At 36.7% G+C, this 24381-nt stretch overlaps 1 protein-coding gene across 1 annotated transcript; it reads left to right on the top strand.

The window, feature by feature from the left end:
• Window positions 1–1064: 1064 nt before the first annotated feature.
• On the top strand, window positions 1065–24284 carry ALDH12A1 (aldehyde dehydrogenase 12A1). Its single transcript, XM_010244079.3, has 16 exons — window positions 1065–1289; window positions 2097–2176; window positions 14706–14809; window positions 15073–15140; window positions 15436–15493; window positions 15613–15726; window positions 16508–16591; window positions 17053–17157; window positions 17527–17640; window positions 19262–19393; window positions 19489–19578; window positions 20398–20487; window positions 20881–21090; window positions 21426–21536; window positions 23794–23873; window positions 23951–24284. Exons 1-16 carry the CDS (start codon window positions 1201–1203, stop codon window positions 24087–24089), a joined length of 1668 nt encoding a protein of 555 aa, XP_010242381.1. The 5' UTR covers window positions 1065–1200; the 3' UTR covers window positions 24090–24284.
• Window positions 24285–24381: the final 97 nt, after the last annotated feature.

The following is a 24381-nucleotide window of genomic DNA, read 5'->3' as shown; positions in this document are numbered from 1 at the left end:
ACCTATAGTTACTGGTAATGGATTGATGGTTGTGCTGGGGGTAGCATGTGAAGGTTTTCTTCTTTGATTTCTCGGTAGGCTGTTAGGTATTAGCTATATTTCAGCTCAATAACTGAAAAAGTGAAAATGGTCAGTTTGAAATCTCTCGAATTTTTTATCAAATATGGCTTATAGGTTTTTACTAATGCAGCAACGTGAAAGCTCTCTTAAACGATAAGTCCTTAAAATTTTTAAAAAACTATGGGCCCCACACAGTACTAGTAGTCCTGTGTCCCAGGCCCGAGATAATAACCTAACGTGGGCTATGTGAAAGAATATGGGCCCCCACACCCACCATGACGCCCCCGAAAGCTAAAAGAAGGAAATTTAAAACTTTAAACTGGGGAGATCAAATCAGCCTCTCACAAGATTGCCCCACCCACAACGTCCCCCCACCCCACGGCACATTACCGTGTATTGGGAACATCTCCGAGATGTGCTGTGAGGGGCTGATTTGAACTGGATCGGTTTGGATAACCATTCAGTTCACTACTCCTGATTTCGGGTTGGTCGGACCATTATCCTGATCTAAGAGTGATATTTGACCCGATTCAACCCTCCCAAATTCTTAATTTTGAAAAACTCCTTTTTAGCTGTATCATCAGCTGCTCAGCGACTAAAATAAGAGTTCAGATTATACTCTACAAGTGGGCACCCCATAACGTCCCAGCACATTTCCGCCTTGGAAACATCTCCGATGATAATATTATTATTTTTAATAGTATTATTATTTTCTACTTTCAAGTTACAAGCCAGGTTCTCCGCATAAGATCTTACTGTAGAAGAGAAATATGTCATGTAGCTAACATCCATCACCATTTTGTGATTTTTTTGCGCACAAGTTGACAAGAATAATAAGATTGTCCTATACCGTTCGATAAAATCGTTAATGGATTGATCGATTACTCATACAGATGAACTGAACTACCATTTCATATCTTATAAAATCCCTTGAATAAAAGCAATTTCGTATAGTGAAAAGTCGACATGGAACATTGGAACCTATCCTTAAATGCCAACATATATAATTCTCGCAGACAAGAGAATTTGTTTGCTCTTTAGTATTTTCTATCAGTAGAGTTTCAGACGTTATTTGTTTATTTATTTTTGAGATTTCGAAAGGTTCTAGGGTTTTATCCGAAGCCGAACTGCTAGAAGAGGATGTATAGATTTGGAGTCTGCAGAGAAATGCAAGCCAGAGCTCATAAATTGGCTTTGAATTGGTTCAACTCTTCATTCATTGTTTCAAGGTATATGGTGGTATATTTAATTTCGCAACTTGATTTGTTGTTGATTAATGGGTTTCTTAGTAGACCGGGAACTTTTCTGGGTTCGTGTTGTTCCTTGAACTCATTAGCAGCCAAGTATGGTCGGAGTTTTCTTCAATTTAGTTTTTCCTCTGTGATGCTGTGAATTTAGTTGTGGGATTGGTTTCTTAGTTATACGATGTTGGTATTGTTGTCATCTTGAAAGCTCGGTTAGCACTTTATGATCAGGCGTCTTTTGATGGTTGAGGTTTTATAAGATTGTCTGCTGAAATCAGTGAAAATTCCTTATTCTGGTCACACTCGGTGATGATCAATACGTCGGTGTGATTGGATTATTAGTAATTTTGGAGCTTCAGTGTGGTCTAATGATTATTTAATGCCTTCGGCACTATGTCTCTACAATGTTTTTTTTTTTTTTTTTGAAGGAGTTGAGCCATTGTTTCTCACATGTGAATCGGTGTTTGTATTATTTGTTGAATATATCGCAAGAAAAAGGAAAAGATAGAATTGGAGGTTTGTTTTCAACGTCCTCTTTATATTTCTGCTCCTGCTCCGTGTTACAGCATTGGCTAATAGAGAGCTTATATTTATTATTGAGTGATGGATGTTTGATATATGAATCTTCTCATTATTATGCTTTGAAAAGTAATATTGAGACTGTTGAGGAACTAGCTTATTCTTGTATGCGCTAGATATCTAAAATGCTGTAGAGGTATGGTTACTTTTTTTTCTTGATTTCCTTAACTTGGTTCTCATTTTAATAGATTTTCTTTCTTTTATTCATTGCAGATCTGTATATTCACTGCCTTTTGCTACTGTGGAAGTTGAAAAGATCTCAGGCTCTCAACCAGCTGAAGTACGAAATTTGGGTATGTATTTCAAAGTGAGAAGTATGCACCTATTTATACATATATGCGCGTCTCCTTGTTATTGGTCAGAAAACTCTACTCGAGTAACTCACCCCCTTTTTTTTGAAAGGTAAAAGTTAATATATTAAGAAAAAGATACAGATACATAGTTTGAGATATCAGATACATCAGAAGTATAAGTATCTAGCAAAAAATAATCCTGTATGGCAGTTTTGCTTCTGCATGCAATCTGATGGGCTGTAGTGTTATATTTTCTACTAATGTGAATACAAGCAACTGATTGAAATTCTTGAAGTAGGTTCATAGTTCATTGTTCAGTGAAGAAGATGCAACAATGACCAATGGAGAGATGTTTTTCCTTGTAAGGCTTGAATAGCTGCCTGAGAATTTTAGTAAACCAAAATGTGCCGCTTACTGTACTGTTGCGCTTGGATGAGGCCTTGATATATAGCAAAAAGTTCCGCAGCTTCAACCAAATTCAAAGATTTCCAACCTCCTGAGATTTGAATACAGTCCAAATGCCGATTGAGGAGGATAGTTCCAAAGCAAAATTCATTAGAAGAAATCTCCCCCGCATCTGTTAAAAGGATACCATCTATATATGGTTGCACAGACAGAGTTAAGGTGGGAGATGAATCCGGCAAGGGTTCATGAAGAGTGGGTATAAGTAGAATACTATTAAACACAGTATTAGTTTTGTGTAAAATCCAGTGATTGGAAACAATAATATCTTTAAATGATTTTTCATTTCGCACAAACCAGATGTAATATAGTGCAATTGCATACCAACTAAGTGTTTTTAAAAAAGTAGTTTTTTCAGGGAAAAGAGTACGCAGATGCATAATACAATTAAGCTAGTTGGTACAATGAGTAGTAGAAAAATTAATATTCCAGGGTGAAGCAAAAATAATGGATTGAGTGAAAGAACAATCAAGAAAAAGGTGGCTCAAAGTTTATGGATGGTTCTGACAAAAAACACAGTTGTGGTCCTGATGAGAAGAAAAAATCTGTGTTTTAATAGGAATAAAGTTTTGGATAATTCTCCAAATAAATAACTGATAACGCAGAGGGCAGGGAAGTTTCCAAATCCATTTAAAACAAGCTTCAAGTTGATCAGAAACATTGGGAAGGGAAGCCTGTATTAGGTCTCTATAGGTTGCAGCAGAAGAAAATTTACCCGAAAACTGTTTAGTCCAAACCCAAGAAATGGAGGCATTGATTGGAAAGGTTGGGGTTTGTAGAATACTTTCAACTTGTTCTGTATTAAAAAATTGATGTAGAATGGGGGTATTCCAAGTATTATGGTCGATAATATCATCGAAGGTAAGTTGAGATACAGGGAAGGAAATGGGGTGAGGTATCATTTGAAACTTCTCAGTTGTTTGGATCCAGGATAGATGAGAAATATGTTATGAGGAGGATGTTTTAACTAAGAATCCTATTTCCTGAAGTAGAAATATGAAGTTTAGGGGCAGCTGATTTCCAAAATAGAGAGCTATTTGATGGGATATTAGAAGGAAAAGAGAATGACTAAGGAGATATTTTGATTTCCAAATTTGGGCCCACAATTTATGCTGCTCATTAAGGTATCTCCAAGCTAATTTTTTGAGTAATACTAAATTGATTAACTTGATGTGTCTAAAACCTAATCCTCCTGAAGATTTAGGGATGGCTAAAGAATTCTAAGAACACCAATGATATGGATGAGGGTTGGAATCAGATCTGACCCACCAAAAGTCTTTAATAATCTGTTCAATAGAATTTAGAGTTTTTTGGAGTAGTTGTACAACAGACATGGTATGAGTTGGAATAGCTTGAAGAACAGATTGAATAAGAACTCTTTTGCCAGCTTGACTTATTGCAGTAGCTTTCCACTTATTAAGTTTGGCTTTGAGATTATCCAAAATGTAGGATAGCTGGGAGTGTTTGTTTCGACCCCAAACTAGAGGTAGGCCAAGATATTTAGAATTTGCAGGAAGGGTTTGTATATGAAGTTGTCGGCGGATCATTCTTTGGTGCCTAGGATGAATGTTTCTGGTAAAATAAATTCCTGATTTTTCGAAATTGATCAGTTGTCCTGAGGCATCCTGGAATTGTTGGAGGATAGTTTTAAGGTTATCTAGTTCATCTCGATGTCCTCGCATAAATAAAAGAATATCATATACAAAGAATAAATGGGAAATTGGGGGAGCTCTAGCAGAGATTTGGATGCCTTGGAGCTACTGATCATATTCATCTTTTGCAGTCATTCGGGTGAGACATTCCATGGCTATAGTAAACAAATAGGGGGATAAAGGGTCACCCTGTCTAAGTCCTCTTGTAGGTAGAATTTTTCCCGCAGAAGTACCATTGATTAGAACACAGTGGAAATGCATTCAAGTATGAAGTGACGAAAGTCTTCAAAAAAGCCTAAAGCTTTTAATACTGAAAGAAGAAAAGGCCATTCTGGTCGATCATAGGCTTTTGCCATATCTAACTTGCTGGCCACATAGCCTGTACCCCGTTTATGCTGTTTTAAGAAATGGAGCATTTCATGTGCTATAATGGTATTATCCATTATCTGATGACCTGGGACAAAAGCAAATTGGTTTGGGGAAATACATTTATCCAGGATAGTACGGATTCTGGTAGCCAAAATTTTTGAGATGATTTGTTGTGAGGATTATTTAATTGTTATTTTATAGTTGCTATTAGTGGGTTGTTAGCTTAAGATGCTGTCAGTCAGTTAGTTTCTTTCTTTCTTATTAGTTTGTTTCTAGGGAGTGCCACCAGGGGCATACTTGTAATCTCCCATTCCTTTTATATTAAGTTAATATAAATAACTAAACTGGCAACAACCAGAAGTAGTTGGTTTTTTTGTCTCTCAATCATATCTTCCTCTTATTCTCTTTCTCTCTCTCCATGAATGATTACATGGTATCAGAGCAAGGTTCTGGGCTATAAAAAAATTGGTTTCTCCCATGTGAACCTGCTTCGTCCTCTTTTCTTTGATTTCTTGGACGTGGAAGACAGAGAAACCCTAGCAGACTACTTGCGACTCTTCCTTTGGGTTCTTCCTTGGTCGTAATATCAAGGAGACCCTAGTAGAAGAAAGGGCGACGCAGAAAAAGACTCCCTTTCTTATCTGTTTGATGCTGTGAAGTTAGTTTCTGGTTGGCACCTTCGTACAAGTGTTGGACAGGTTGTGTGGGATTTGGTCTGATTCAGCAGTACTTTATGGCAAACTGTGATTCAACTTCATCGGGGGTTACACCGACCCGCAACACAATTGGTATGGGAAGTGAAAACATGATGTTTCCCATGCCCATTACCCCTTTAAATGGTTTAAACTACCTGGAGTGGGCTAAAAGTGTAAAACTTTATGTAACGGCAAGGGGAAAAGCTGGTTACATAAATGGAAGGGTGAAAGAACCCAAGAGTGAGATAGCTGAACATGATAGGTGGGACCAAGAAAACAGTATGGTGATGTCTTGGCTCCTTGCAGCCATGGAACCTGATGTGAAGAATAACTTTATGTGGGCAGACACCGCTAGTGAGATTTGGGAACAGGCCAAAACTACCTATTCTGAGCAAAGGCATTATGCCAAGGTTTACCAGTTGCAAGCTGAATCCTCAATCTGTAAACAGGGAAATCGTAGTTTGTCTTCCTATGGAAAGAATTGGATCATTATCAGGCTATAGAGTGGAAACATGATGACGATGCTAAGGCCTACAGGAAGCTGGTTTCTCAAAAGCGTGTGTTTGCCTTCTTGTTGGGATTGAACCCTGCCTATGAACCCTTGAGAGTTCAGATCTTAGGAAGCAAAGAGTTGTCGTCGGTTCACGAGGTATATGCCCTTGTTTAATCGGAAGAAAGTAGGCGGAGTGTGATGGTTACAACCGAGGGGGAGCAACAAATTGCTTTGGCTACAATGAGTAATAACAACATGGGAAAGAAAAGTGACACCAAGAAGGCTGATGATAAAGACAAGTTGTTTTGTACCCACTGTCGGCGCTCACGGCATACACGTGACACATGTTGGGACATTCACGGGAAACCCAAGTGGGCAGTGAAGAACCAAGAACAAGGTAAAGGGCAAGGTCAGAAGAAGATGAACACATCACATAATGTAGCACATGTGGCAACCCAAGATACTCAGGTTGCCGATACTACCCGGGACCACCTTACTAATTCTGACCCCAAGGAAGATATAATGAATTCCTTCAGAGACCACTTGGAGTCATATGGTAGGGCTTTGCGACAGATGGATAGTTCAGTCACTGGTACTCCATCATTTGCATCTACATCAAGTAATGCGGCTTCTGCATTCCATGTCACTACTACCACTGGTTCCCCTTGGATCATTGACTCAAGGGTCTCTAACCACATGACCGGTAAGCCGAACTTGTTTCAGATTTATAGCCTTTTGTTCGGAAGGGATAAAGTGAGGCTTGCAGATGGATCATTCTCCCCCATTGCAGGCTAAGGATCAATATCTCTTCCCCATGGTCTTAACCTGAATTGTGTATTGCATGTCCCTCAACTTCCTATAAATTTGCTTTCAATTAGTAGTATCACAAGCTCTTTAAATTGTAGTGTAACCTTTTTTCCTGGTTCATGTGTTTTTCAGGACCTAACTTCTGGGAGGACGATTGGTAGAGGGAGCTTAGTGAATGGTCTCTACATTCTCGACAACAAAGCTAGTCTCTCGATGTCATCCTCAGAGTCACATAGTCAATCAAATAAGAGTCAAATTTTTTGTGGCATAGTCGGTTAGGTCATGTTTCTTTTGAAATAGTAAAGTTTTTGTTTCCGGTTTTATTTAAGTCATGTTCAATGTCAGAGTTCCAGTGTCAAACGTGTTAGGTGAGCAAACAATGTAGAACAACTTTTCACTCAAATAATAAAAGATCAAGTGTTCATTTTCATGTTGTGTATTCTGATGTATGGGGGCCTACTACTATAATCTCTGAGGGCGGATATAAGTACTTTATCACATTGATCGATGACTACTCTCACTATACATGGGTATTCCCTATGCGTAGTAGAGACGAAGTTCCAAAGATTGTGAAAGACTTCCAGAGGATGGTATTTATGCAATTCCATGTTGAAATACAGATCTTCCAATCCAATAATGCAAAAGAATATTTCCATGGTGAGCTCAATGAGTTCTTTGCCTCCCACGAATCTATTAATAGGAGCTCATGCGCAAGAACACCACAACAATGGTGTTGCAGAAAGAAAAAACAGACACCTCCTTGAGGTAGCTCGCGGGATGATGTTACACATGAATGTTCCAAAAAGGTTTTGGATGGATGTTATACTTGCAGCTGCTTATGTCATCAATCGCATGCCCTTCAGAGTGCTGAACTACATGGCCCTTCATCAGTTGTTGTTCCCTCAGTCCCCTTTATTTTCCATTCCCATGAGAGTTTTTGGTTGTCGTGCCTTTGTCCATGATTTGTTTCCGTCTCGAGGTAAGTTAGACCCTCGGTCCATTCCTTGTATCTTTATGGGGTATCCCTCCTCTAAAAAAGGTTATCGGTGCTTTGATCCCGTTAGTCATAAGTTTTTGTGTCTATGGATGTGTCTTCTTTGAGTCTGAACCATTCTTCCCTTTCGTGTCTTCCAACGTACACGCTGTAGAGATCAGCAATGTGATAAAGATGTGGAGCAGCCAAACATTGAGCAACTGACACTGTTAGACTCCTAGGAGGTAAGTCCAATCCCTGTTGCACCTACTGATACCCGTACTCCTACTGTGGATGACCTTGACATTCCTATTGCTCAAAGAAAGGGAGTCAGGTCATGCACTACCAAACACCCCATTACTCAGTATGTCTCCTATGATCACATTCCCCCCTCATATCGAGCCTTTCTATCCGCAGTTGATTGCATCCCTGTTCCCAGAAATGTTGCAGAAGCCTTAAAATGCCCCGAATGGACAGATGCCATGAAGGAGGAGATTAATGCTCTTCATAAAAATCAAACTTGGGAATTAGTGGATCTTCCAAGGGAGAAAGTGGGTGTTTACAGTTAAACACAAGGCAGACAGGACAGTTGAAAGGTACAAAGCAAGATTAGTAGCCAAAGGGTACACTCAAGTGTATGGGGTTGAATATGATGAGACTTTTGCTTCAGTAGCTAAGATGAACTCAATTAGGGTTCTCCTGTCATTAGCTGCTAACCTTGACTGGGAATTGCATCAACTGGACATAAAGAATGCTTTTTTAAATGGTGACTTAGAGGAGGAAGTATACATGGTTTAACCCCTTGGATTCTGTGCCAAGGGAAGTGAAAATAAGGTGTGCAAGCTGAGAAAGTCTCTTTATGGTTTAAAACAATCTCACAGAGCTTGGTTCAGTAAGTTTCACATGGCAATTCAACAGGTAGGCTTCAAACAATGTCAGTCTGATCATACACTCTTTGTGAAGAGATGTCAGGAACAAGTTGTTGTAGTGATAGTGTATGTGGATGATATCATCATTACAAGAAATTGGAGTTCAGAAATACAAAAATTGAAACAATTCTTTGCATCTAAATTTGAAGTGAAAGATTTAGGTCCCCTAAAGTATTTCGTTGGAATTGAAGTCGCCCGCTCAGAAAGGGGTATCTTCATTTCTCAATGTAAATACACCCTTGATCTATTACAAGACACAAGCAAATTAGGTGCAAGGTCAGTAGATACTCCCATGGATGTTGATCACAAGTTGGGTGACTGTGATGGTGAACCTCTGAAAGATGTGAAACAGTTCCAAAGGTTAGTGGGAAAGCTGATTTATTTGTCCATGACCCGTCCAGACATTGCCTATTCAGTTGGGGTTCTAGGCCAATTCATGCACTCTCCTAAGAAACCACACATGGAGGCAGCAGAGAGAGTTCTTAGATACTTAAAAAAGTATCCCGGAATAGGTCTACTATTCAGTAAACATAATCACCTAAAGGTGGAAGTCTTTATAGATGCTGATTGGGCAGGTGTTGTGGATGATAGAAAGTCCACGAGTGGGTATTGCACATTTGTGGAAGGAAACCTAGTGACTTGGAAAAGCAAGAAACAAAGTGTGGTAGCAAGGTCAAGTGCTGAAGCTGAATATAGAGCTATGGCACATGGGGTGGCTGAAGTCCTTTGGCTAAAAAATCTTCTAGGGGAGCTTGGAGTTGTTGTTCATAATCCTATGTCTCTTTACTGTGACAACAAGGCAGCCATAAACATCGCCTGCAACCCTGTCCTACATGAGAGGACCAAGCACATTGAGGTGGACAAACACTTCATAAGGGAAAAATTGGAAAAAAGGGAAATTTGCATCCCTTATGTCAACTCCAAGGAACAACTCGCTGATGTCCTCAAAAAAGGGCTTCCATACTCGCGGCACAATGAGTTATGTGACAAGCTGGGCATGATAGACATATTCAGTCCAACTTGAGGGGGAGTGCTGTGAGGATTATTTAATTGTTATTTTATAGTTGTTGTTAGTGGGTTGTTAGCTTAAGATGCTGTCAGTTAGTTTCGTTCTTTCTTATTAGTTTGTTTATAGGGAGTGCCACCAGGGGCATACTTGTAATCTCCCATTCCTTTTATATTAAGTTAATATAAATAACTAAACTGGCGACAGCTAGAAGTAGTTGGTTTTTTTGTCTCTCAATCATATCTTCCTCTTCTCTTTCTCTCTCTCGTCTCTCTTTCCATGAATGATTACATGATTTTATAAAGAACATTACACAGACTGATGGGTATCCTTTTTGGGATTAGACAAAGAAAAGTATGATTTAGACATTTAAGTAATTTCTTGTTCTGGAAAAATTCCTGCACAAAAGCTACAATTTCAGAACTCATTAACTCCCAATAATGTTTATAGACTAATGCTGGCATTCCATCTGGTCCAGGAGATTTGAGACTACCAATATTGAATAAAAGCTGTTTTAACTTCATCTTCAGAGGGGATGGCAGTTAAAAAAATTATTTTCATCCTCTGAAATGATAGGGGTAAAAAGTTCTGACACAAAGGATAAATCAGATTGGGGGTGATGAGTAAATAACTCCGAAAAATACGAGATAAAGACATCCAAGATAGATTTATGATCTGTCACCCAATAATTATGGTTATCTTTTACTCCTTGTATTTCATTCTTTCTCTGTCGGCATAAAGTACTTTTATGGAAAAAATAATTATGTTCTTGTCACCCAATGAAAGCCGGATTTGTTTGGATCTTTGTCTTCAAAAACTCTCTATTTGTGATTGAATATCATCATACAGTTTATACAAAGTTGAGAGTTGTGATTGATTCCAAGGGGTGGATTGTTCTACATAGATTATGTGTTGCTCCAAATCACTTAACTTCTTTTGGGGATTTATGAATTTAAATTTTCGCCCATGAATAAGGTCAGATTTAATTTGACTCATCTTCTGAGACAAGCAGTAGGCAACATATCCATGAGTCTGTATCTCCCAACCATGCTGAATAACTTCATTACAGGAACTATCAGCCAGCTACACTTCATAAAATCTAAAGGGCTTTGGAAATTGGTTTTTAGGGGGGTAGTATTTAGGATTAATGGATGATGATCAAAACTAGGGGTGGATTTGAGCCGAGCTGAGCCGAATAGTACCAGGCTCGAGTTCGGCTCGAGACTATTCTACAAGGCTCGAGCTCGAGTTCGAGCTCGGTTCGAGCTTGGTACCACAGGTCGTACCAAGCCCGACACGGAGGTTCGTGCCATGCTGGGCCAGGGGTTCGTGGCCCATGGGCTGGGCTGGCACGGCACGGCTCAGCATGCCAGGCCCGTAGCGGGCCGAGGTAGGCCAATGGCTAGTTTCATCTTTTTGGGGGGGGTTTACAGAAATACCCCCCAATAGCTATAAACAGCCATATTAGGGGGGTATTTGTGTTTTGCTTATGGGGGTTGAAAAAATGACATAAATGCCACCCCAACAGCTATATAACAATTAGTTTAGGGGGGTATTTTGGGTAAAGTTATAAGTAACTTTACAATGATCAAAATACCCCTCCCAACAACTAAATAACAGATAGTTTTTTGGGTATTTTGGGCAATTGAATTATGTTCAATTCCTATAAATAGCCCTATCCTCCACCATTCTCATCACACCAATTCAACAATTCTCTTCTCTCTCTCTCTCTCATACTCATATATTCTCAATTATCTGCAATCTGAGAAATTATGATTAGCTTATTGTCTGATTCTGCATTCTCTAATTCTCAAGTCTCAACTTTATCGAAGTTTCGACTTTCAACAAGAAGGCTTGCTCAACCAGTTCAAGTATCTCAATTCAGGAGGCTTAGACGTTGAAAGGCTTCAATCGTTGAAATCAAGTTGGGATTTTGAACCGGAAATCTGGGTAAGTTGAATTAGATTAATTTTTATCTTTTTAGAATTAAAAAAAATGGCCGGCTCTTTTGAAAACCGATTCCCCAACATGTTCGCCATGGATGACATTCAATCGCATCACGATAGTGTTAGCATTGATGCGATTGATGTCAATGGAAGTGGAACTTTCATCCCCGGTAGTAGTGATACTAGGGGAAAAAGGAGGGCTTCTAAGTTGAGTAGCCCGGTTTGGAAAGTTTTCAAAGTAGAGGATATTGATGGGAAGGGGAAAAGGGCCGTTTGCCAAAAATGTAGGAAAGACTTTAGTTATTGTAGCAAGGGTGGTACGGGTCATTTAAGCAGACATCTACTCACACATGAGCGAGAGGAAGATGAAGGGAGAGAAACAACCCAAACACAGATTGGGAGGGGGACTAGTTTTGGTACTTTTAGATATTCACAAGAAAAAATGAGACAAAAACTTGCTAAGTATATTGTACATGAAGAACAACCATTTATATTAGCTGAAGATCCAAAGCTAGAAAAATGGTTGCGTAGTTCTGTAAACCCACAATATAAAAAAGTTTCTAGGAATACTATAAGAACTTATGCTTTAAAAATTTTTTATTCATATAAACAAAATTTAATTTCTTTGTTAGCAAATCTTAATTCTAAAGTTGCAATTACTTCGGATGTTTGGACATCCAAATTTAATATTTGTTATATTTGTGTTATTGGCCATTTTATTGATGAAAAATGGCTTTTGAATAAAATAATTTTAAGTTTTACTAGGCTTGAATGGCCACATAGTGGCCCAACTATTGCTGCAAGTATTTTAAATACTTTGCATGCTTATGGAATAGAAAACAATAATGTTAGCAGTTTTGATAATGCCAGGAATAATGATTTTGCAATAAATATTTTAAAATCTCAATTAAAACCATGCTTAAATGGTAAATTATTTCATATTAGATGTGCATGTCACATCTTAAATTCATGTATTCAAGATGCCTTGAATATTATTTGTACTCATATTTCAAAAATTAGAAATTGTATTATATATATAAAAAGTTCAAGGGCAAGAAAACAAGAATTTAAATATTTATGCCAAAATTATGGTTTAAAATATAAACATTTTATATTAGATGTAAAGCATAGTTGGAATTCTACCTATGCTATGTTAGAAAGTTGTATATCTCATACACAAATTCTTTCTGATTTTTATAATTTAAAAATGCCTAATGATATGATATTTGAGGAAGACTGGGAAATGGCAATCTGTATAAGAGATTTTTTAAAACATTTTTTTGATGCAACAAATGAATTAATAATTTATTATTTGGAATGCACAGTTTGTATGAATCTGAAGTTGTCGGAAATATTCCTACAACTTGTTCATCATCTTCTTCTTCTACTTCTGACCTTGAGCCCAATAGTAGAAGAGAAAAAGTTTTTTATTTAATAAGTAGAAGACAGAAATCTGCTAGTTCTACAACAAGTACATTTATTGAACTTAATTTTTATTTACAAGCAAATTCTTTTAATTTAGGTGAAGTATCAAATAATTTTTATATTTTAGCCTGGTGGAGTGATACAACACTAGACATTTCACCTAAAGTAGATGATGAAAGTCATGAATGATGATTCATGAATTTGAATGCTTGTATAGAATTTTTCATTTTTTCAAATTATTGTAAATTTTTTTAATTTTATTTAATTTTTTTGATATATTTTTTTAATTTTTTAACAATGTAATTTTTATTTTCAATTTGTAACCATATTGTATTTTTTATGTTTTATTAATTTATTCCATATATTTCATTCATCCAAGTATGCAATGATCCAATCATTGTATTTGTAATTCACTAATTTGTACCATTCAAATTTAAATGAAATAAAATTCCTATTTCTCTTCCAATTTGTTATTCCATCATTCTTATTTCAATTTGGTTAAGTATTTTTTTTTCATTTATGTGTTAAATAACTTGGATTTCTCATTTCTTAATTTTTTAAATAGTTCCCAATTCCCAAAGTTCATAGGAAAGTTAAATATTTTAGTTTTACAATTTTACTTAGAAAAGAAATCAAAATTTTCAAAAAATCAAAAAAAAAACGAAAAAAAAACAGTGCAACCCGGTTCGGTCCAAGCCCAAGGCCCGCCCTGTGGCCCAACCCGGCATGGCCCAAGCCCACGCACGGCATAGCATGGGCCCACCTGGGCCTGGGCCATGTCGGGTCGACCCCCAAAATTTCCACCGGGGAGGACGGCACGGCCTGTGGCGATCCGCGGGCCAGCACGACATATCCTACCTTTAGGGCAGGCCGCCCACGGGCCGTGTCGTGCCGGCCCGGCATGGCCCACTTTACACCTCTATAGCTAGAGCTCTATCTAGTGTTCTAGAAATAAGTCCTAAGTGTCTTTTATTGGACCAACTAAGTTTTCCTCCTTGAATGCTAATCTCAATAAGACCATTGTTTAACACCATATTATGATATTGGCTAGATGTGAATCTAGAGTTATGAGTGGATGATGTAGGATCAAGAGGCAAGACAGAGTCCGCTTCATTAAAGTCCCCTATAAGTAAAAAAGGCTTGGCTAATGACAGTAACTGTTGATTGACGTGGGACCAGAATTTATTCTAGGGCTGGCTACACAATTCTCTCCTGCTGTGGTGCTCTATAAAGAGCCAAATTCCTGCCCTCAATTGCAATTGAATATCATTATAGCATATTATTTAAAGAGACTGCCCTAGTGGTGCACAAAATGATTCAGGGTTCATATTCATATTGGTTGGCTTAAACTTTTTGTGCTGGCTGCGAACCTGACAGAACATTTCATTTTTATCTTGGCTTGAGGTGGCACTATAATATATGCTAACATTAGTGAGCTTGTTATTGATCAGAAAGAGAAAGGTAAAAGAAGATAAAACATGAAAAATGAAAATATATGTATTAGCTGAAATTCGAGGAACTGACTCTGAGGTATACAAGTTCCTTTTTTTTATTATTCCAACTATGTTTCATTTTCCATTAGTATGCCAACTTTATTTGATTAAAGATGAAATCAAATGTGCCTTCACCATATCAAATTTATTTCATCTTAGATGTTGGAACTCGTTTTTATTATATCCATAACTGAGTAACCATTTCCACTTGCACATTCTTTGGTTATTTATGCCTACAATTGTCATGTAGTGTGAACTTTGTGTGCTGGTTCTGTTTAGTGCAAGGTAGATGGACTGAATCTTCTAATTGGAGTACTGTAGTTGATCCGCTAAATGGAGAACCATTTATTAAGGTTGCTGAGGTGAATGAAACAGAGTTGCAGGTATTTTGGCCATATATTAGACTTGAGCCTCTTTTTCTGTTGCATTGGTTTGTCCTCTTTTTAGCGAAAAATATGGTTCGGCACTAGTGCCCCTCCCACCTTAGGATCCTATGACTTTACAACGGTGCCCTTAAGTCCTTAACTACCATTTATTTCTCTTGTTTATTCCCATTCTGCCTTCCTGAAATTCCATCAGCCTATGGTTTTCTTACAATATTTTCTTGAAAAGAATTTTTTTGAATTGATTGTTTTTCTTTATGCAGCCTTTTGTGGAGAGCTTGTCCAAGTGTCCAAAACATGGTCTTCACAATCCATTTAAAGCACCAGAGAGGTATGGATTTCTTCTTATGGTTGTGCCTTTTTGTTTTGCTAATATGTGGTAAACCCCTTAAGTGATTCTTTGTTTACTAATTTCCATGAATTGCTGCTCACAAAGTCTGGAATCATAAAGCTATTGAACTTCCTTCCTGTTGCAGCATAATGAATATTTATGTAGAAATATTATGATGCATTTGTTTCTGATTTACTAGAATTCTTTTCTTTGGTCCAAACTAATTACAACACTTTTCTCCATTTTTTTACAAGTTGCACAATCAGATTTTCTTACAAAAAATTATGTTCCCCAGATATCTTTTATTTGGAGATGTGTCTGCTAGGGCTGGTCACATGCTTTCTCAACCGGAGGTAGGACATAGTATTGAAGGAAATATAATTTCATTTTCCTGTTATAGTATTGTGAAACAAATAAAGGAGCCAGTTTAATTTCTGCATGTCTTAAGTGTTCAGTAATTTGACATTTTCAGGTTTCCAATTTTTTTACAAGGCTAATACAAAGGGTATCTCCAAAGAGTTACCAGCAGGCCCTTGCTGAGGTTTATGTTAGCCAGAAATTTTTGGAGAATTTCTGTGGTGACCAGGTACATGAAGAACAGTCATATATTTATGAAGATTATTCTACTATTGCTTTTAGATTTACCTGTTCAAGCAGAAAATGCATGCATACACAACTGTGAGTTCACATGTCTGTGTATGTATGTATGAAAAAGTAACTTTACTTTCATTCAGTGTTGCATGGACACAGATATGGAAAAGCATATACTAGTAAAATAGTTCATATTCTCTGAATTGTAACATTATATGCTTGCAAAAGGAGGGTCTAAAATGTTGCCTTTGTTACCAAGTAACATTTGATATAAAATATGACATTCATCTTGTACATTAGACATTCATTTATGTCAAATGAGATTGGAGATAAAATGAATTGTTACGTAGTCTGTGAAGTGTCAGATTCTGGCGCATATCTGACACTTACACATTGTCTATTTAGGAGAATCCAAGCAACATTTCATTTATTGATATTTCTGACCACAAACTTCCTCAGGCTTCTTTGCTGCACTCTCATTGGTAACTTCAATTTTCTATTAGTAAATCCTGTAATTAACTAATTATGACAATTTTTTAACTCTTAATTGATGAATTTCGTGGTGTTTACTGTTGGGGTAATTAAGTACCAATACTGTCCAGTGATCTTTACTGCAACATTCATATTTGTGCCTGAAATTATGGTTTATTTATACTTTTTTTTGTAATTCCTATACAAACTATTCAACTATCTTTCCTTTTATAAGGTAGTCAATCTCTGTTGTTGACACTGAAGCAGTGCTTTCTTCTTTTTGTTATGCTTTGCTAATTTGTCAGGTACGCTTCCTTGCAAGATCTTTTGCGGTACCGGGGAATCATCTTGGTCAGCAAAGTCACGGCCTTCGTTGGCCATATGGTCCTGTAAGTCTTTTTCTTTCTTTTGGCACAAACATCGCTTTCAATGTAGAACTGTGGGTACAGAGGCATGGCCATGTAATGTTTCATTTTATGGTATCTCCATGCTAATAACTTGAACATTTTATTTTCTATCAGAATTCAGAAACTGAAACAATTGATACATGCATGTGCTGTACAGTGAGGAGTTGTACTGTATTCAGGAAACAACCTATTTAATTTGATTTAATCAAGTCTTGTTCCTATATAATTTCATTTAGATAGAGGAGGTAGTCATGCTGTTTAAGTATATTATGTCCAATATTTGTTTTCACCATGTATTAACGTTAAAATCAGAAAAGGTTTGTCCAATCATGCACATTTATGTGTTTCTGTTTTTGAATTTTTTGTTGCTGATGGTTAGATTATGCTTTCATTATTTATTTGCCTTATTCTTTGAAATTAATGTTGGGGGGTTAATTTTGTAGGTGGCAATTGTCACTCCCTTCAATTTTCCTCTAGAAATTCCCATACTGCAAATGATGGGTGCACTTTATATGGGCAACAAACCTATTCTTAAAGTTGACAGCAAGGTATGACCTTAAAATTCCTATAATTTTCTCTCCAAAGTATGACTTGTCCTTCTTTCATATCAGATTTTATGAAGTTCATAATGTGCTTTCAGTAAACTTTAGCTGTAAAGGAAATTATTGCAAGATTGGATATTATTGACTGGTATAGGATGGTATTACCAATATATACTAGAGAGGAAAATACTATTGGTTTCATATTTCCATAGTGAATAAACTTACATTAGAGTTTCACTCTATTTAGTTGGTCTTATAAATTGGCAATCTTTTGCAAAACCAATCTTCTAAGATTTAGAATTCTACAAATCTTTATGTAAATTGTTTCTTTCCTATCTTCATTTTTTATTTATTCAAATTTGAAATGTTTTACAGGTCAGCATTGTGATGGAGCAAATGCTCCGACTACTACATAATTGCGGATTACCTAGGGAGGATGTCGATTTCATCAACTCTGATGGAAAGACAATGAATAAGCTATTGTTGGAGGTTAGTTCTTATGAGGATACATTTTCAGGAATAGCAGAACTTGGATATGGTTTAATTCAGTTACTGATATGCATTAAACAATGTCATGGCATCTTTTGCATTTCAACCATACTAATGGATTTTGACTGTTGATTTACTGAGGATTCACATTGTGTTGCTTGACTTTCCTTTTATTGATACTGAAAAGACCTGGTTATATCTAGATACCTGTATTTGAGTAACTACTATATGTCTTTACTTTTGTTCTTTCAAGATTGAATACATGGAGATAGTCCTAATTTCATGTTAGAGGAGTCATCCATTGCAGGCTGAACCACTTTTGTGCAATTGTGCTCCTATACATTAGTGCTTTATTGTAATTGATTCAATACACTGCTACTATCTGCAACATGGTATACTACCATACTATGAAGACTAAATTGGGTTGTTCTAGTGGCCATAACATGTAATTTAATTAACCAGAATATGGATTAGGTTGGCTTTCCACTTCGCTTCCAAATTTGTTTACATGTCAGATACAGTACACACCATCAAAATGCAACATAATACCAAAAGAAACTGTCCCCAGTGGGAAAGGGTTGTTCTTCACAAATCTGGCCTTAGGCAAGTCATCTTGACATTTCAGAATTTCAGATGGGGGTATGGGGCATGCACCAAAAAAATTCTCCACAAAATGCTGAAATTTTCTAACTTTTTTTTTCTTAAATATCATGCACTATGGAATTTCTTGCTTGTATTATGTTATAATTCTTCTAATTTTCAGTAAAAATCAGAAAGAAAAGCCTCTATATTCATAAGTAATGGTGAACTATGATACCAAGATACTTGTACAAGGGCGTTGTATCATATTAGATATTTAAAGCCTTAGTGTAAATACTGTATCCAAGTGTTTTCAACCCATCGTTGACCCAGCCGGTCGAACCACTCGAATCGTCACCTGGCCAAGATTCCGGGTCTGGTTCAGTCAAGACATGTCAGATGGTCAAAAACCGTTGACTTGGTCAAAACCGTTGACTTGGTCAAGAACCGTTTGACCTGGACGGTTCAACCATTGACCCGTTCGACCCAGTCACCAGATCGTGGGTTACACACTCAATGTATGCAAACTTTCAGAGGCCATAACTTTTCACTCTGATGTCCGATTTGGGTGATTTTTTTTTTATTTTGGGTAATTTTTCAAGATCTATGCGTCCCAAGGCACCATACCCCGCTATTTTCGCAAAAAATACCCTTTTCTGCCTCAAATTGCAATTTTTAATATTTTTTTATAAATAAAAAAAAATAAAAACTGAGTTAAAAATATAATTTAAATATAAAAATACATCTAACATATTTATACATTATTTATTGATAAAATATATATATATTTTTACACATATATACATATACATATATATATATGTATATATATGATGTGGCACGGTCTGAACCGTTCGACCTGGCCGGTTGAACCAGTGACCCGCAACCTGGAGGCAAAAAAGGTTCGGCCTCCAGGTCAGTTTTTAAAACATTGCTGTATCCAACACTGTGTCCAGCTATACCCTTGCCATATGAATAACTTGGATGGTGGGTAAAGCGATTGATCTCTGTTTATGCATTTTTATATTTGATATTTTAACAGGCAAAGCCACAGATGACTCTTTTTACCGGAAGTTCACGAGTGGCAGATAAGTTAGCTGTGGACTTAAAGGGGCGTATTAAATTGGAAGATGCAGGGTTTGACTGGAAAATACTGGGTCCTGATGTTCAACAGGTTTGTGTATTAACCACTAAATGTTGCAAATTTACTTAATTTATATCTCCTGTGCTGTCATTACATACATAATTTTTAGAGTTTTTAACTTGCAGGTTGATTATGTTGCATGGGTCTGTGACCAAGATGCATATGCATGTAGTGGTCAAAAATGTTCTGCACAATCAATTCTATTCATGCACGAGGTCAGCAGTTTCTGTTAAATATTCTCACAGTAGACCCTTTGTGCTATAAGTATGTGTAAAATTCTCTGATAGTGTATATTGGCAATGGTACCGTTCCTTCACATGTTCATCCCAAATGTAGAACAAGGGATAGATATGGATAGCGCTGCTAGTCTAAACAACCTTTGAATCTTCCATATGCAATATGGTTTCAGTGCCATGTAGAGTCTTCTTGGGCTGAATTTTTCCCCATGAAAGGGGTAACAGGAATGTATTAGACATGAGATATCCATAAAATATCACATGGACGGAAAGAGGTGAAATTAAAAAGTTACAATATTGAGATATTTTTGCAGGTGACCTCCTCAAAGGTTTTTTAGACTAGCACTGTGCAAAATCCTCTGATGGTGTATCTTGGCAATGGTACCCTCCCTCCCCATGTTCATCCAAAATGTACAACAAAGGATAGATATGGATAATTTTGCTAGTCTAAACAACCTTTGAATCTTCCATATGCAACATGGTTAGGGTGCCATGTAGAAAGTCTTCATGGACTGAAATTTGCCCCATGAATAAAGGAGTAAGAGGAACATATGGAGCCTTTTGGGACCCCAACCATCTTGCCACATCAAAGATTCCATTATTTGGGTTTCTTCCCTGAACTACCCCACCTGCAAATTTGCTCCAGTACATAGGCAGGCTGGTATTTGTTTCATAGAAACCTTGTTAATACTTTTAAGTTATTTTCTGTGGAGAGTGGGGTATATTTTGTCTGATGCTTCAACTTAATCATTCTTCTTTGTTTCTTTCTTCTAACACAGATTATACATCTCAATGCAGAATTGGGCTACAACTTCACTTATTTCTAAATTGAAAGATCTTGCAGAGAGAAGGAAGCTGGAAGATTTAACTATTGGCCCTGTTCTTACTGTAAGATCCTTCTGCTGTCATTCTGTATTATCTCGTGTCATACATGAAATTAAATGATTTACATAAATAATTAGAATACTTGGTTGATATGTCCAGTTTGTCATAACCTTTTGGATGAGTAGAAATCATGCATAATGAACTAAAAGTAACCAAATTAATAAATAAGAAATAAAGAAAGAAGTAATTCAATGAAAATGGGATTCAACACACATTAGGATCATACTCTTTGGGTTGGATAATAATATCCATTGAATTGTGGGTCACCCCCCATGCATGTTCATCCTGTGTAATGGGGATCTATGTTGTAAGATGGGTGGAATTGTTTATGGTATTGATGGACTTAAATATCAATTTCATTCATTTATAGAGACTTCTCCTTTTTCTTTTTTGTAGTGTACAACTGAAAAAATGCTAGAACACATAAACAAAGTGTTGGAGTTACCAGGGTCAAAGCTACTATTTGGTGGTGAACCTTTGAAAAACCACTCTATTCCAAATATATATGGCGCTATCAAACCAACAGCCGTTTATGTTCCACTTGATGAAATGCTGAAAGACAACAATTATGAGCTTGTTAGAAAGGAAATCTTTGGACCATTCCAGGTAAGATTTATGTTTCTGGTTGCACAACCATGATATTTAATTCTCAGAAGGAAATAAGATTTTCTTGATATAGAAAAGAAAGAAGCTTAAAAGGATCTGGCTTATAATCCAGTTCTGAGCACTCACTTTTTCCTATCAAGTAATGGAATACATTATTGACTCTTGATGTTGAATTTCCATTTCTGTACAATGCCTCAGAAAGGTTTTCATTCATCTGTCAAAGCCTTGCATATGTAACTCCAAATGGGACCAAAAGAAAACTACTGGTAAACCATGGTATGTACAAATATTAGATTTATACTGTTGATAATTTTTTCTTTTCTTTTTTTGTTCAGATTGTTACTGATTATAAACAAGAGCAACTTCCAAAGGTGTTGGATGCTCTTGAGAGGATGCATGCACACTTGACGGCAGCCGTGGTTTCAAATGATCCCCAGTTTCTACAGGCAAGAATCATTAGTTATAATATTGATTTTTTTTTTCAATTTAACCTTTATTTCTAGTATTAGGGCATTTCTGTGATATTTGTTCATGCCCGAATCTCTTTTCTAATATAGTATATGTGGAGTTAGTAGTGTTCATTTAATTTCTTTGCGTTCACATACTAGTAGGACTATAGCAGCATATCCAAAACCAATCAGATAAGATAATCCGGGATATCCAAATTCAATTTGATATCTGAAAGATCATTGAAAACTTATCCAAATTGGACTTAATTAAACATCTGTCTGTCTGATTTGATCTGGATCTCAATAAATATGTACATAAACCTAGAAAGTTAAACATAAAGCATGCAAATAATAACTTGCACTATTAGTTTAACCTAATGTCTCCATCTACATGAATCAATTTCAGCTAAACCAAAATCATCATTAAATTAATCATTACACAAACATAAATATATTATCAGATAAGATTATAGTGGATCAGATTGGGGTCTATCCAAATTTGATCCAACCAGATTCATTGGCCATCTAGATCCGGCTAAAATGAGTTGAATCCCAATTGGATCATAATGCAGCCCTTTTGTAATCACATCGCATGCTGCAAGTGATACTGAATGTCTTTCATGTAACTGAATAACAACAAAGAACTTGTGTTAGGCCTTAGACCCTAAAGATATTCCCCTATCAAAATTCTATCACCAGTGGATCATAATCAGTCCTTTTGCGGTCCCATCACATGAGCAACAAACAGGATCCACTGCTGTTCCTCCTCGTTATCACCAAAGCCTTATCCCAACCATTATCAGGTCAGCCACATGAATCCTGTTTCACCATTCCATTCTATTTAATGCCATATCTGTTGCGAAATTATTGGCACTTAAATCATTTCTTTCTACTTCAACCAATGGCTTTTTTTGGCACTGCTGTTCCTCTTGGATTCAAATTTACCTTGCTCATATACTAAAATTGACAAATAATGGTCATCCCATTGCTGTAGATGCATGTTTTAATTGTTAGGCTTGTTGATTACTTGATTATGCTCTTCAATTGAGGTATTACCGTTTTAATATACTACATATTATATTATATATCATCTAGATACATGAAAAACAAGAAAGAATTGTCAGGAACTTGGCAACTAAAGACCGTCGGGCAAGTGTTTCCCTTAAAACTTCAAATTGAAATGACCTTTTTCCATTTCGAAGTAATGGGAAAACTACTTTAAGTTACTCTTATCATTGCTGCAGTTGATAGCCAAGGAGGCTTCTGAAGATCTTCTCATGACCATTGACAACCATGGCTTCTATGTAACTCTTGGGTTCAATTTTTTGCCCATTGATTGGCATCAAGTTTTGTTAAGACTTGAGAGGAACATATATGGAATAGCACATACATGCATGAAAGGAGTAGTTGAGTATCAATACTTTTGGTGTTAAATAATTGGTACTAAGCTTATATTGGTAGATGATGAATGTGTGTGTGTGTCTGATAGTTGTCAAGGTGATGCCTAGGCAATGCTTAGATTCTAAGGTGTTTTCCCAAACACCTATATATTTATATGTAAGACACCACATAATATTTTTATATTTTCATTTTATGTTATTAATAGTAGTACAATAGATATTATTAGACTAAATTATTCATATTCTGGGTTTATAGTATTGATATTATTATTCATATACTTGAAGATGACACTACAAGAATCAATAGGACAACTTCTCCTATGACCAAAACAAGGGCTCAATCCTTATTGTGTGTTTTCTTTTCTTTATTATTTTTCTTTGCATAAGTAATTTAATTTCTATCTTTTGATATGGGGTTTATACTTATTTCATGAGAATTATGGTAATTATTAGTAAAAGATTACTGCTTATTACTATGAGACCTAGGTAACTACCCTAGGATTTTTTATTTTTTTATTTAAAAAAAAATCATCGCTTGGGCACCTGCAACCTGCCTAGATGACTAGGCCACAAGGTACTCCCCCTATTGCGTGACTTTGCCTTGGTGCCTTGTGTGTGTGTGTACGCGCATAAGAATGAGCATTAGTTCTGTCTGTTCGACAACATACTCGAGTTAGAACTCTGATGAACTTGATTAGCCTGGTAATTTTGTAATAGAACTCTTTGATGACTTGGAGGAAGCACATATTAATAGAGATTTTAGTATTCACCCATGGAAGTGAAAAGCAACTGGAATCATTTAATACATTTGTTATTCTATTCTAAGAAACTCATGATCATGAGAACTTGTGCAGGATGTCCTGGGGAAATCTGTGAACGGGACTACATATGCTGGTATTCGTGCCAGAACCACTGGAGCTCCACAGAATCATTGGTAAGTGTTTGTTAGTGATGTCTTTCATAGATACGCTGAAAGTGTTTATAAATGACCCGAAACAATGGTTTTTCCAGGTTTGGACCAGCTGGAGACCCCCGGGGTGCAGGAATTGGGACTCCAGAAGCAATAAAGCTCGTGTGGTCTTGCCATAGAGAAATCATATATGATGTAGGTCCCTTGCCTCAGGACTGGGAGATCCCACCGTCCACCTAGATAGCCACAAGGAACAGAGGGGCAGTATTTTTGCTTTTTTTCTTTGGTATAAGTTAACTTACAGAAAACAAGGTTGAAGCTATTTATTCCGATTATAAGATAGAACACGATAGAAGCACCATTGTAAACGGAATTTGAAAAATAATCATTGACAGATAAATCAGAGAGGTGGGACGACCCACCCTTTTTTTACAACCTCCGGTCCTCCCAAACCTACTAAGCAGGTCTTCAATTCTTAATAGTTTTTTTCCTTGTGGTGGGGATGGAAAAGTGTCCTCACCTGTAGAAGAGT

This window comes from Nelumbo nucifera, chromosome 4 (assembly GCF_055504915.1).
Source record: "Nelumbo nucifera cultivar China Antique chromosome 4, China Antique-T2T, whole genome shotgun sequence".
NCBI lineage: Eukaryota > Viridiplantae > Streptophyta > Magnoliopsida > Proteales > Nelumbonaceae > Nelumbo > Nelumbo nucifera.
Note: the sequence above shows the minus strand (reverse complement) of the source record. Positions and strands in the feature narration are given on the sequence as shown.